Genomic DNA, 15,411 nt, shown 5'->3' on the forward strand with positions numbered 1-15,411 from the left:
AAGCCTTGTTGCGGCCTCGACTGGTGTTCTGGCGATTCTTTTCGACCGTGGAAATGGCGGAAGAGCCGCGAGATCCTCTTTGCGAAGGCTCGAAACCGAAAGTAGCCCGGAGCAGCCTTCTCAAGATCGCGAAACGTTATCGCGAGCTTAGGATAGATTTCGAGATAAGATCGCTGGTTGTCGTCGGCACATACCCGTTTGCGAATGCGGAGAGTCCATTCCACGATGGCCGTCCTCGGGCCTGAGGACCGGCGAGAAGGTTGGCGCGCTCGAAACGGAAACGGTCGGGGGCTTTTCAGTCTTGTCGTTCCTTATGAGCTGGTGCACCGGCGGCGGGCCTGCGAATACAAAATGACGAAACTTAACCTCTGCCCCGTAAACTGAAGCAAATAAATTCTTGCAATAAAAAACGAAAAGCTTAAGGAAACATACTTTTGCTCCTCTAGATTTTGATATTCTTAACTTAAATGGTACCTTCGGTTCTTCCTACAAGCTGAACTAACTTTTTATTGATAATCCTTTCCTATAGAAATTTTTAGAAGAATAGTTAGCTTAGGTCTTCCATTGAAAGCGTTCAAGAGCTTAAAATTGAAATAGTACTCGTTTCTCCAATTTAATTAGCGTTAGAATAAATAAAACTCGAGTTATGTTCGTGTTACGTAAATGGTCAGTGGAGTGCATTAGTAAATAATAAATAACTCGGGACGTCGGGGAGCACTTGTTCCATTTATCGTTTAGGAAATAATAATCCGTGTTTCGCGGGCGAAAGAAAGGTTAAAAAGAAAAGATCAATCGAGCCGTAGGAGTTGTTGGTTGTCCTTGGCACAGAAGATACCCCCAAGGCGAGAACCGTTAATCCCGGAAGGGGTCGCGAGCAGAAAATACCGGATGGAGGAAGAGCGTCTTGGTCAACGAATTTACATGCACGTAAAATGGTAGGAAGCGGCCGTTTCATGGCCATAAAATTAGTTTCGCTGATGGGATGGGGTGGATATTTACGCCAGTCGTTAATTTAACGACAATACAGTCAATCAAGCGGCCCACCTCCGTCGCCGCTATAAAGGCAACGTATGTATGATAAAAAGGGAGTACGGAGAATGCGGTTGGCCCTGGTCCAGGTATGCTTATTGCCGGAATTTTTCTCCGTGTATATTTTGCTTGAGAAAGTGGTCATTTTATTCTGTCCGTAAATTCCGTCTATCCGGCGGCGTTTGCGGCCCCTCCTACGGCTAACATAAACTCGAAACTTTCGGTCGGTGGTCCGATCGACGTCAAGACTTCTCGAGACTCCTCTGTGCTCGTCTTCTAGCTTCCGGTTAAATATTTCCCTTTGCAATCTCGCTGACAATCCGGAGGAATAAAGTATCTTTCGTATTCTACGCGCTAATGGGGGTCTCTTATTACCATATAATAACAAATAAAATACAAAACACCAAGTTTCGAATAACTTGACAATCTTCGATAATTACATGTACGTTCTGCTATGCTAATATTGAATATATAAAAGTTCTTTGTCGAACGCCGAAAAGGGAAGCAGGAAAAATTTTTTGAAAAGACTGACTTTTTTATCACCGCGAAATTAGCACGGAAAAACACTTGGCGCGATTGGTGAATTCCCTATTCTTTTCGGTTCTTGGTTCTTTTTTTTTCAAAAAAGCCTCTACCCGGAAGTTATTCCTCTTTTTCATCTCCATCCAACGACTTCCGTTTGAGAGGGATGGCGGAGGTTATCGTTTGATCGATGAAAGAGTTAAGAGGGTTGAGAGAGAGGGGGCCGGAGGAGGAGGCGTGATAAAGGGAGGCCGACGGAGAATAGAAAGAAAATAGAGAACGGAAAGGGAGAAATATAGGGAAAATGATCTATAGAACGCTGAGCAAAGTAGATCCCGATAACAAAGGACTCCCCGATAAGCCGCCGGATGAGATTGAACTCGGGGACAAAAAACGTCCAACCTCTGACCGCTGCAAATTTGTTACTTAAACCGCGCCGATAAGACCAATTCGATCCCGGTAGCCTCGAACCGTCCGTTCGATAAATTATACAAGCGCATTTTTGAGCGTCGTGACGCTAAACCCTATCTTTTCTATATTTTTATCGAAACAAAAACGAGCATGCTTTAAAAAATAACTGTAAGGAGAAACGAAGATCCTGTAACATAATATTCTAGAAGCGGTTGGTAGCACTCGAAACGACGCACGCTGTCGCTGAATGTGATTCCGCATAGTCTCGAGTGTCCTCGAACGGTTTAATTTTAGTGGGCGTGCAGAAAAACGATCAAAATACCGTAAAATCACGGTTTCGCAAACGGCAGCCGGTAAACAAGGTCTCTGTGCGACGAGTGGTGGGAGAGGGAGGGGTGAGAGTATCGGCGTCGCGGCGCATCGTATCGTGACGTATCGCCGCGCGACGGATTTTATCGCGATGCAACTGTCTGCAGGGCATCGAATCGCAACGCGGCAATATTCGTCGCTCGAGATCACCACGCATTCGATTGTCGACGCGTTCGGTCGAAACGAAATCGGTTGATTGGTCGGTTCCGTGGGCTTCGAAATCACGACGCGCCGAATCTAAGCCTTTTCAAATCACGATGTGTCTATTGCGAGCATTCGAAACCTCAACGCGGCATTTGTCTGATTCTGCAACCTAGGATAAGATGCATCTACCTTCAAAAAAATTCATCGTAACATCTAAGCCAATATCTAAACCAACCAGAGATTCTTAATAAACGAACATTTGTCCCATCCTGTTCGGTATACAATTCATAAATAAAGACATGCGTCGTAAAAGTTCTTGACTTCCAAAGAAACACGGTGCTTTTCGAATAGGATTCGACAAAGTTAAGAAACAGAAAAGTTGGTACAGTGTTAGGTGAAATCTTTTGAAATGGTGTTTCGTGTGTTCCGTGCAAAAAGCCCCGGAGCGCGTCGTTGTCCCGGCAGCTGCGGAGGATTCGTCGCGCGGAACCGGGTGACAGCGTGCGTCCACTAAAAATAAGGGCGAACGTAAAGGTTTTGAAACTCACTGAAGCTAGCCGCTGGCTGAGCATGATCCGCGGCCGTGGCTGCGGACGGAGGGGTGTAGCTGCTGCAGTAGTACGGCGGGTGCTCTATTTTGATCGCGTTTATTTGAGGCTGCATGTCGCTGAGGTCATGCAGTATGGACGCTGAAACCAGACACACATTAGCGGTTACGGATCCTCGCGCGTTCGTACGTCATCCGCTCCTCCTCGTCGTCCTCTTCGTCGTCGTCGTCGTCTTAGTTTTCTTGCGCTCCCGATTCTCGCGAGGAAATCGCACTTCCGCGCGTTTTCCTTCGAGAAACCCCCCGCCCCCTTCCCCTCCGCACCCCGCTCTCTCACTCTCTGTCTTTCTCTCTCTCTGCTGCTGCTGCATTGCTGAGACCGCGGCGGAGGGGAACGAGGGCGTATTTTTTCTCTTTTTTTTTTGTTTCTCGAGAGCGCATTTTATTGCAACTTCCCACTCGGTGCATCGAGAACGTCGTACCAATGATTGTAATGCGATTGCGCCTTTTTGAAACGGCTCCTTAACCGTTTCAAAGAAGGTAAAAGACCCGGTGCATTTGGACCTCTGACGTGCCCGCTGTAGAATTGTTCGCGTATAGGTGTCAAACTTTATGTTATTATTTTTCGAATACTTAAAGGATAACGAGTTGTGAAGTACTAGAAATATAGAACAGTGGTAACCAGCTCCCTTCCGTTTCTGATCAGTATTATAATCTAATATAAACAATATCGTTAAGACAGTGTCCAAGTACTGGGTCTTTTATCTTACCATGAGATCGCCATTCCATATCGAAAAGTGCCGCCATATTGACCTAATGAGTTTTGGTTGAACAGTAATTATTTGAGCGTAACGTATGGACGCAAAGTAAATTCGATCTCCCAATACCGCTAATGGTATTGGTTTGGTATTTTATTTTTGGCACTATTCGACACGGTTGTCGAAATTACCCCTGGCGCTAAAACGGTTAAGATTGTATCGATGGCGAAGGTAAATGTTTTCCATAAATATCTTTCTGCATCGATGTACCGAATGCGTCGTTCGAACGATTTCGTCGATCGTTTTTTCGATTTGTGAAAACATTGTTCGAATGTCCAAGCCTACAGCGAAATTTCCATAGTTCCGCTAAATATTTAATTTTATAAAAATATAATATACTGTACTATCTAAGAATTAGATATGAAAGCCAATCTAAAACTATGTTAATTTCGTTCAATCTAGATATTGACATTTGATCGGTAGCAACGAGGGTCGGTAACGATCGAAAAACACTGAAACTTTTCAATTCAATTATGGAAATTTCGCTGCGAGTATTGAACGAACACCAAGGAATTTTCGAAGGGTGTAAAACGATCGAGAAACGAGTCTGAAACACGATTCGGCCGTGTCCCAAGAAATCGAAAGTGACTCCAGCCTCGGGTGGAAACAACCGCGTGAACGCAACGTTGTTTCATCGGGGGTAGCGGCGGTGGGGGGTTCGGTTAATTAATCGTCGCCCGGCCATTAGAATACGCTCCAGTTACACGTTCCGCTGAATCAGCGGCACCGTAAAATAATAGGATTCCAGTTTGTCGCAGTTGGCGACGCGTAAATATAGGGATCCCCGTGCACGACGGTCAACGACCAATTAGGTTGAGCTAGTGCCGTAGAATTTGCATCCCGTGTAAGCAACTCGCTCGTAAAGCTGCGTCCTCTCTGCTAGAGACACTCTGCGGATCGCGGGACTCCTCGACGGAGGGTTGTCCGCCGCCATCCGCCGCCATCCACCCCCATTCGCCCCCGCCCAGTCGCCGCGGAATATCTTCCGACTTCTTTGCCGCCCCGGTAATTTACGCGCCAACGGCGATTGTATTTCTCCCGGACCGGTCTAGTAACTTTATGCCAGAAACGGTGCTAGCGCCGCGGAGGAACTATTGCGTTTCCGTGCAGGCTGATTTAAATTCTGTCGCGGGAGGGGCCAGGGGAGGGATTGTACGGTAACGAACGATAAAGGGTTGTTTCTACGAGTTTAAGAAATATTGCAAAAATGGGAAGCTAGCGGTGTCCTTCTCCTTTTTCCTCCAAGATTTAGTGCTTCCCCTACCTTCCACGTTTCCCTTAAAAATTTCTGACCTTATAAAGAGACTGGAAATATTCCCTCCTTCGAACGGGTGGACGTTTCGGGGACGGCAGAGATGCATTGTTCGAACTTGTTTATTAATTTTGGACGTCTTGGTTTCTCCGTACGATTGCCAATTTGAAAATCATATTTACCGTTTTTACAAAACAGTCTCGTTCGAAAAAACGATTCGTCGGGGAATCGAACAACGAGTCCAATTTCGAAGAGTAAAAATGGTGGTCCACGAAGTGGCCTTTCCAGACGAATCGATGGAGAAGAAATAAGACGAGTATTGTCGAAGGATTGAATCGAGCGGGGCGGTTTTGTCTCGGAGCTCCTAACGAAGATCCTAATTACAGAATTAGTTCGAAAGCGGAGAGCGTCGAAAAGCGCGGATATTTATTCGGCTCGACGGGTTTCTAACCGGGTCCGGATGCTGACGCGGATTCATCGCGGTACAGGTGCGCCGTCGGCCGTTGGCGTTTCTTTCTTTTTCCACCCCCATCCTCCATAACGCGTCCTCCACTTTTCCCTTCCGCTCGAGCGAATCCACCCCACACCCGTTCCTCGCAAATGGGCTTGATACGATTCGAGAATCGCAATTCCTTCCGTCGAAGGTTATGTTTCGAAACGATCGACGATTTGTTCTCTTTTTTCTTCCCCGAGTGCAAGAAAAAGTACGAACAAGACGGAAAGAACCTCGATTGGCCTGATTCTATTAACCCCTTGTGCGCCCAATTCGTTACGGTTCAGGTTCAGCCATATTCAATTTGGAAAATTTTGTGCAATTATGTGAAAAGAGGAAGAAAGTTATCGATCAATAAATGTGTAGTTTCTCAAGGCTCAGAGGGTTGATACAATTTTAGAGGGTTAAATTAAAGGGTTAATATGAACTTCGTGCAAAAAGAATTGTCTATAGAGTGCCTTTCTTTTTATAGCAACGCAGAGAGTATTAGTCTCGAATTTTCGGTCGCTTATTAGGAAGCACCCTCTCGTGCAGTTTCATGCCTACACGCAGGGGTGGCGATTCGTCAGCACATTTTACTACGACGTTAACTCCTCAACTGTGCGAGACAAGTTAATTCATCTTGCGGGGAATAACGTTTCTGACCGAACGATATTCCTCTGCTGAAACAACGCTTCTGTCAAAGAATTTTCCCCATACGATAGGACGTCCATTTTTCGGACGATAGATCCAGGAAAAGTTGCAGCAAAATAGTTTTGTAATGGAAAATAAATAATTCCCTGACTTAGTTAGGTTCCATATTTTTTGTAAAATGAATAATTCCAAATATTTAATGTAGTATTCAACGCTCTAATTTTACACTCTTCCGAGAATGGTTGTTGTTTGATCGCTTAAGAATGCACCGAAGACGAGTAGTCTGATGCAACTATTCCAAGAATTCGTGGTTGTTGAAACTCGTAACTCCTTTGAAGAAGGATTATTCTACTGATTTTAAAAACTCAGGGAAAACAATTATCTTCGAACGAAAGTTTTCGTGGCCACTGTATTTTCCTCTTAAAACCGTCTAACACTCGTTAATACATCTTTCCCGTAGCATCGATCCAACAGGATATTAAAGTGGCCCTGCCCGTCGGTCTACCCTGTCTACTATTTTCTGTATCGAAGGGTTTATCCCATAAATAAATAAATAGTAATAATAATCGTTTGGAGTTGGGATGGTGCAGTACCTCCACTATATAATTTCTAAATAAATATTAATTATTTGACTCCACAAGCTATGCAAAAGTAATAGCAAATAAACAAAATGGCAAAATTGTAACACCTTGCTATAGTTAGAGTAAACTCGAAAGCACGAAATCCTGTTCCACAAGGTTTCTTTGCACTTAACCGGGTTTTAGTTTCTGGAGGAGCCTTGATATTTCCTCGTATTTCCCCGTTCTCGAATTCCTCGAATTCCATAACTGAAATCCGCCATGACAATCGCCACCCCCGGGGGTAGTGTGTTTCTATTATGCCTCGTCTTACACGTCGCGACCGTCACGCCACCGACAGGATATTCTTCTCTATTTCACATCATCCACCCCTGCCGCGGCCCCCGCCCTCCGCCGCGTTCCCGCGGAAATTGCGCCCCTTTTTATCCGGCCTACGTGGGCTCCGAACATCGGCAGCGAAAAAAAAAACCCTGGAAAATACTGCCACACCACCCTGCGGGCCTACCTTTTTCCGTCGATTCCGCACACACGGGCGCGCGTGCCCGCGTACGTGTGGGCGCATTGTTGACAAAAAAGGAGCGACGTATCCGAGGGAAGAGGAGGGGGTTGGGGGTCTGGAAAAAATTCGTCGAAAATCGCGCACGGCGCCGGGACCGTGATTCACGATTTTTTCTTTTTTCTTTTTTTTTTGTCCACGAGGGAGACCTCGACCGACAGCGGTGTACTTTGAAAAAATCTCTCAGTGACTCGTCTGGGGAGGTTCTGGGGAGGGTTTGGGTGAGCACCGTCGAATGGTTAACCCTCTATACCGTTTTCGTTGCTCGCCGTGAACCGTTGGAAATGGCGAGACGACGATCGGGTCCGGAAGAAAGGACGGACGATACTTTGTAAACGAAATTTCGCCCTCCGGAGGGATCAAACATCGACGATGTCGGAATTCGTCCGGTTTTCGAACAAACGCGAAACGCTGAGAACCGGTTGATAATAGCAGCGCCGGTCAAATAACAAGAAAATGACGCTCGGTCCCGGAATTTATAGAGGCCTTGTTCGTTTCGACGAGCACTACACCCCCTCAAGTATGGTCGTTACTCCCTTGGCCACTTTGCGCGAAATTCTGTCCGAGTTATGGGGCGACTAAGTGGGCTATAGACCGTTAACGACCGCATACCAGCACCATTAACCTCTAATCCGAGTGGAAGCCACCCTTCTCGGGAAAACCTCCTCGAATCTTCTCCAAAATCTTCCCTAAAGAGAGTTTCGCGCCCTGGACCGACGCTTCTGCCTCGAGCGTCGACGAAAGTAATCGCAAGACAGCTTTGGAAAATTCCCTCTTGTACTCACGAATCTAACGTAACTTTACAACTCGTTTAAATTATAGAAAATTTCGACAAAAATTTCTCCAAAACGATATTTTGCATCCTGGACCAAAACGTCTGCCCCGACCATCGATTAAGGAAATTTAACATAAAAATAGAGTTTGATCGAGTGGAAAAGATCGACGGAAGCTACGGGAGGATTCAGTCACCTCGCGAGCGAGAGGGAGGATAGAGTGAGGGTAGAGGGGGGGATGGAAGGAGGGAGGGAGAAGCTGCGAGGCTCTCTCAGCAGCCTCTGAGGCCGTGAGCATTGTTCCCCGTCTATTAATACACCGGGTTGCATACTAATCTCCTGCCACGGTGACGCGAAGGGGAGCACGGGGCAGGGGGAGGGTCGGCAAAAGGAGGAGGAGGAGGAAGAGGAGGCGAAGGAGAAGGGGTTCTGAGTGCAGATGCATACGTCGAGGCTCGCGCCGCTTCTCGATACGCGCTCCCCTGGCCTATTATTCCATTTAGTTGCGATGCACGCGTGCCACGCTGTTCGTTTCGCCAGAGATCGACTTAAAATCTGATTCGTCCTCCTCTCTTCACGAAATATCCAAACGTACAAACAATAATGCTACTAGGATCGGTCCAAACAACCAGATTTATTTTCATCCAACGCTTTGACGGCCGCTGTCACGCGTACGTGACTTCATTTTTCGAGCTTGTCACGAGTACCATTTATTATGGTATCTCTCGTTTTCTAATTCCTCGTAACAGTGTCGATCGTTCGTCGGGTCCTTGATAGCGAAAGAGGAGTGAAGTGGTCTCGGGCACGTCGAAAGGATAACTGTCAAGTGGAAGCCGCGATTCGCATTCCGGCTCTAAAAATACGCCGGCGTTCGTTTACCGTCGACATTCCTCGCGATAAACCGCTATCGATACACCCCGAGCGAACCGACGTGTTTTCGATAACGAAATCCACCCCGTGTTTACGGAAAAAATAAAAAAAATAAACGATTCGCCGGTTACCGGCGGTGAGCGAGTTGCTTTCATTTTATCGTCGCGAGCGTCTATCCTGAGCATCATCCTCACCGAATGATTCCTATCATTGAAAGGATGCTTTCAAAAGGTTTTCCAGATATCGATTTATTGATTACCTTTCGAAAGCATCCGTGAAACGCGTTCGAACAAACGAACGTTCTCCGTTCATGCGTCGGATTAGAGAGACTGGAGACTTTCGATATCCTAAAACTCGGTCGATTCGTCCATGCAGGAAGCAACACGACGGCTTGTAAACGAGTGAGAAAAAAAGAGATCGTCGTACCTTTTGAAAGCATCCAGAGCTCCTTGGAGCTGAAGACACCCGTCGCAAGGATCGTGTCATTGCAGACAACACCGTTATATAGTTCGTGGTAGCCTGTACCTGGGAACAGAACCCAGTCGACGACGTTTTATTCGTGTTGAAACTTCCCGTCGTCTTTCAAAACTTCTGAGCATTTGCAAATTTCACCGGGACGTTTGTTCGAGATATCACGGGCAACGGATTTGTTAGTACTGTGCAAGAATACTCGCGTCGATATCCTTCGGGGGCAACTCTACTTTATTTCAACGGATCGGTTAGCAAGAGTCGAAACAATTCCTTTACCTTTTCGCCGCCTTTCCTCCTCCTTGCTCGCGTTGCAGATGCCGTTTAGGACCTCTGGAACAGTAAACGATGACACACAAATTAGACAATCGAACGACACCCAGCAGCCATATTGTGCTGTTTCAGGGAAATTTCGCTAAATTCCCATCTTATCTGACCAAACTTTCTCGTTTAGTATTTGTTAGTAGATAACGTTTTTAAGATTTCCTACTTCGCCCAAAAATCCGGAGGGCGATGGTACCATTCTTCCTCCGAGCCAAGGCTTTCTATCATTTTCAATCAATTTTCTTTCTTTCTTCCCCCATTTCCGATTAAAAATTCCCATCCAAAAGTCTGTCGACTCTTTTGTTATTTAGTTGTATACGCGTCAGAGAAATTGTTTCAACGCGGAGAGAGTCGGGTGGTTTAGAAATTCTGTGATTCCCCGGAGCTAGCAGGACCCGGGAGTCGGGTCGAATTTGGAAACCGGTATCCTCGTCGCATCCCATCTCACCTTCGCTGTCACACGGTGTTTTATATCGCGGGATCTTACGCAAATCTCATTACGCAACATACCACCGAAATACACGAGAGCCCGGAACGTGTGTTCGAGTTCCTCGAGGGATGGCCACCGGGGGCGGAGGGGCACGGGGATCGATTTATTCGACGCGGATGGAAATTCGGAAAAACGTTTCGCAATCGTCCTCGTCGTCGTCCGCGATTCTGTTTGTTAAACAACAGCCGGGAATCTCGCCGCAAAAACGAATCGGCCCCTATAAATAGACGTTAACAAACACGCCGTTCACTACGGAGTTATTTTTAATTGCGACTCCAACTTATATAGTCGTTTATATCCTCCGATGCCGAAACGATAACCGATTCGCGACGCGATCGCGAGGAACGATTTTTCTAACACGTTGCAATCAACCCCCATAGAACGTTCGTAGCTTGACTTTGTTTTGGTTTCGATTGAATTTTATTTAAACGTTCCACCGATCGTAAAACCGAACGACTCTCGATTCGATCGCGAGTTTAATTTAAGAAAGAGCTTTTCGAATTGTGTTCCTCGATTGCTCGAAAAATTGATTCGATAACGACGAGTGAACGCTAAAAATGATACTTTAATAATTCCTCAGGGCATACAGAACCTACCCTAATACCTCGTTAAGATTTTATGCGGAGTAAGTAACCAAAATGCGAGCATCGTGTGGCATCCTGGCTTCAGCCAGTGAATTTTTACGACGCAATTGCCAGGGAAAGATTGACGCCGCGACGGTAGCATTCGCGCGACGAAATTGGTTTCCCCAAAACGTAATTGCGACATCGTCGCAACGGGTTCGCTGGGAGTACCAGCAAAATTAGTCTGCCGGTGGTCGACAGGTGCGTGCGCGACGCAGAAATTTTAGGAGCCCGATAGATACACACGGTCTTGGAACAATAATAGAGAACGAAGATCTGTTGACACTATGCGATCCATGGACGCGAGGGCGATTTTGCTGCACGAGGATTCCGTTCAAGGACACCGCGGCCATTTTATGACCATCTTCCGAACGTTTTCCGTTTCCTAGTATCCCCATCTAACTTAAATATTTGATACATTTCCGCTATCGCGACTAACAACATTTCCACCACGTCTCTTTATTTCTGGAGCACGGATGAAAAGAACTTATTTTGAATTTTCAATCGTAGTGAATATCTATTGATAACAGTTGACTGCAAATAAATATTGGAAATAATAAGTTTAACCGCTACCAATGTTATTAATTGGAGAAATATTGTGCCGAAGGAAGCATCGCGAAGTATTTTGGTTGGTTTTAAATAGAAAATTCATCGGCGTCCCAGGGACGGGAGTGAGATTTTTCATTTCGCGGTGTCCAATGGCGGCGTTTTTGCTCCGCCGTGGGCGAAGATGGAGAAGGGTGGCAGGATTAATCGCAGATAGGAGAATATTCGTTTCAGGTATTCGCGACGGCACCGATGTAAAATCAAAGATATAACCGAGCACGGTGTCCGAAAGAGAGAGAGTTCGTTACAAGATGTCCGTTGCCTATTTATTTATAGAGCGAGCACACATCGGCACGCATGGTCACATGCTCGCCTGCACGCCACACCGACGAGGACGCGAGCGTGTCCGTCACGCGTAAATCCCACTCAAGCGAGTACAAAACACCCTGCACGCGAAAAATCCTAATCGAGCCTCCAACCTCGATTCCACCAAACATCGATGAAACTGTGGTACAAGCGTCATTTATTGCCCATCGATCGTAGAATAGTTACAACCAGTGGTGGAACTTCGAGCATTTAAAATCAAGTCGAATTTATATGCATATACCGGAAAATTTTTTGGCGAAAAAAAAATTACAAATCGTTTTGGAAAAAATATTTTTGGCTTCGGGGGTCAATTATAATCATTTTTGGTCAATAGATATACCCCCGAAATCCTACTCAGTTTCGAGGAAAAAATTCCTTACCGAAAATCTAATGTGAGGCCAGAAATGTTTGCCCGAATTTTCATGCGAATCTTTAAAACGTCATAACTTCTGAACGGATTGGACGATTTTAATGTTTAAAAAAGCAAACTACGCGTATTTTGATGGAGAATATGTACAAATTGCAAAAATATTCGAAAAGTTGGTCCTTGACCCCGCAAAATGAGAAAAACCCCATAAAAATGGTCCAATTTTCAAACAGCCATAACTCCTACAATAGTGAATATATTTCAATGAAACTTTTTTCTGAAGTAGAACTCATGGGTACCTACAAAAAAGTATTAGACAACTTTTCTGTCGGGCGTCAAATAAAATTATCAAAAATGAAAAATGAATTTTTAAGGTAAATCGACAGGGGGTAGGTGCCTAAATTTTTCGGTGAAAATAAATTTTTTCAAATCGTTCTGGAAAAATTATTTTCGGTTCCGGGGGTCAATTACAAGCATTTTTGGTGAATAGACATACCCCCGAAATCCTACTCAGTTTCGAGGAAAAAATTCTTTACCGAAAATATAATTTCTGGCCAGAAATGTCTGCCCGAATTTTCATGTGAATCTTTAAAACGTCATAACTTCTGAACGGATTGGACGATTTTAATGTTTAAAAAAGCAAACTACGCGTATTTTGATGGAGAATATGTACGAATTGCAAAAACATTCGAAAAGTTGGTCCTTGACCCCGCAAAATAAGAAAAACACCATAAAAATGGTCAAATTTTCAAACAGCCATAACTCCTACAATTATGAATATATTACAATGAAACTTTTTTCTGAAGTAGAGCTCATGGGTACCTACAAAAAAGTATTAGACAACTTTTCTGTAAGGCGTCAAACAAAATTACTAAAAATGAAAAATGTATTTCTAAGAAAAATTGACAGGGGGTAGGTGCCTAAATTTTTCGGTGAAAATAAATTTTTTCAAATCGTTCTGGAAAAATTATTTTCGGTTCCGGGGGTCAATTGCAATCATTTTTGGTGAATAGACATACCCTCGAAATCCTAATCACTTTCTAGAAAAAAATTCGAGAATTTGTGAAATTTTTCGACAAAATTAAAAAATTTCGAATTGTTCTAAAAAAATTATTTTTAGTTGTGGGAGTTAATTACAATCATTTTTGGTGAATAGACATACCCCCGAAATCCTACGCACTTTCGAGAAAAAAATTCTTTACTGAAAATACAGTCTGACCATAAACGAAATTTTGTGCCTAATCCCCTTAAATGTCATGCATATGTTTAAATGATCGTAACTCCTGAATGGATTGGACGATTTTAATATTTCAAGATGCAAACAACGCGTATTTTAGTCAAGAATATGTAGAAATTCCAAGAATATTCGAAAAGTCGTTCCTTAACATCGTAAAGTTAAAGAAAACCCGTAAAAGTGGCCCAATTTTCAAACAACCATAACTTCTACAATAGTCAGTGGATTTAACTGAAATTTACTGGTGAAGGAGAGCTCATGGATACCTACAAAAAATTTTTAGACAACATTTGACTGTTAACAGCGCACAACAGCTTAAAAAACTGGTAGCGTAGCAATTGCCAAATTTCCTAAACAAAGGAGGATAATGTCTCGTAACTTTATAAAATATAAACGGAGTATCGAAAGAGTCTAAACCTTTTCAATCTCGAAGAATGATCTTACACTAATAATCTACCATAGCACATCAATTGTAACGGGACTCTTTATATGGGGGAAAGAGATCAAATTTAAACAGCTTCCTAAGTTACGGATTTGCAGTGCAGAAATTTAGTTTGCAATCTGATGGATCAATGCCCCAAACAGCATCGCGCTGGTTTGGCCGATCAAAACTAACCGAATCGCTGTTCTCAGTGATCGGATCGTGAAATCGGATTGTTTATCCGGTCGATACTGTCCGCGAGAGCAAGAATCAACGTTAAAGCGACGAGTGGCGAGCGTTGCGCGTTCGCCCTAAGAGCTAAATATCGCCCGGCCCGGTTGCGTAAGTATAATATCATCGTCTCTTATGAAAGTGTTAGAGGAGAGGACAGGTGTCGTTCTCGGACATCGCATTTTCGCGATGCCACTGGCAGCTCCGTTTTAGACTCCGGTAATCCGGAATATACCCGGAGATCTCCCCTTTCGCCTCTGTCCAGCTATGCCACCGGTGAATCAACGCCACGTGGCTCTGCTCCTCGTCTTGTGCGTTTAGGGTGAAAGACCCAATTACTTGGGTTCGACCATACCTAATTGCAATCTGGTTTTTCCCATCACTACCCGTTAAAATTTAATTTTCTTCTTTTTTTTCTGTTTTATATACTTTACAATCAATCTTTACGTTACTCTAATCTTATATTTTATAAATTTCGTTAAACAAACGAACATTAAACGTTATACTTCTCTTTTAAAGTCTGGCCTAGAACTATAGATCCGCCCTGATAGATGACAACTTTGCGAGTTTGGTAAAGGTTAGACGACTGAATTTAAAATGTAACTAGTATTTCAATTGGCAACCTATCGATCGCATTCGGTTCAACTTTAAATCCAGAAGTTCAAGGAGTACGGGACATTTAAGATGATGAACATATTACAGAGTGAAATATTGATTCGTTTTTACGAATATGCAGAGTATTAGCGAAATTTCGGCAGGAATGTATCGAGGAGCCGAAATATTAGAGATCGGTGGTCCCCCGTCCCGGTGTACTTCCCTTCTATAATAATACCGTCTATTAGGTCAGTCGAAACGAACGAACGGAGGCGAGTGTCTACTTTTAGCATACGCGTCGACGGGGCAGATAATCCGAAAGGGTCCGAAGTAGCCGAAGCCTTCGCTATCCGGCACGCCTTGGCAGCCACCGAGTTTATATTATTGTGGTGCCGGCGTGTATATTTACAGAGAGCCAGGAATTTTTATGATGTTGATCGTTCGTCGCCGCGCACGACCGCCAGATTTCTTCTTTCGTCGGCTTTGTGAATTAATCGGCCACGTGCTAGCTCGAACGCGCTACCGGACGACAACAACCCACTCGAGAGCTCCATCGACCGTAATTAGGACTCACGAAATCACTCTTCGACCCTCTGCTTCCCTTCTCGATCAAATTCAACCACAGGACAAGCTTCAGTAAACGCGAAATTGTAACTCAGTTGTTGCAAAAGATAGTTGTACCTTGGTCAGATTCTACGAAGTAACTCCATTCGTCTAAAGTGGACTTATTATTAAAAATAATATCTTGAGGA

General features: G+C 44.4%; 1 protein-coding gene across 9 annotated transcripts in view; it reads right to left on the reverse strand.

Moving 5' to 3' along the window:
* Positions 1 to 15,411, reverse strand: part of Nfi (Nuclear factor I) — a 76,813-nt gene that overhangs the window by 21,372 nt on the left and 40,030 nt on the right. For 7 of the 9 annotated variants that reach the window (XM_076778112.1, XM_076778114.1, XM_076778111.1 and 4 more), the window contains 4 exons: positions 9,743 to 9,796; positions 9,422 to 9,520; positions 3,024 to 3,164; positions 195 to 338 (listed from right to left, as the gene is read on the reverse strand). In XM_076778112.1, the coding sequence (XP_076634227.1) occupies positions 195 to 338; positions 3,024 to 3,164; positions 9,422 to 9,520; positions 9,743 to 9,796 (438 nt within the window). The remainder of the gene's footprint in view (positions 1 to 194; positions 339 to 3,023; positions 3,165 to 9,421; positions 9,521 to 9,742; positions 9,797 to 15,411) is intronic. The other 2 variants (XM_076778113.1, XM_076778117.1) reach the window with 2 other exon arrangements.

This window comes from Colletes latitarsis, chromosome 11 (genome assembly GCF_051014445.1).
Source record: "Colletes latitarsis isolate SP2378_abdomen chromosome 11, iyColLati1, whole genome shotgun sequence".
Taxonomy (NCBI): Eukaryota; Metazoa; Arthropoda; class Insecta; order Hymenoptera; family Colletidae; genus Colletes; species Colletes latitarsis.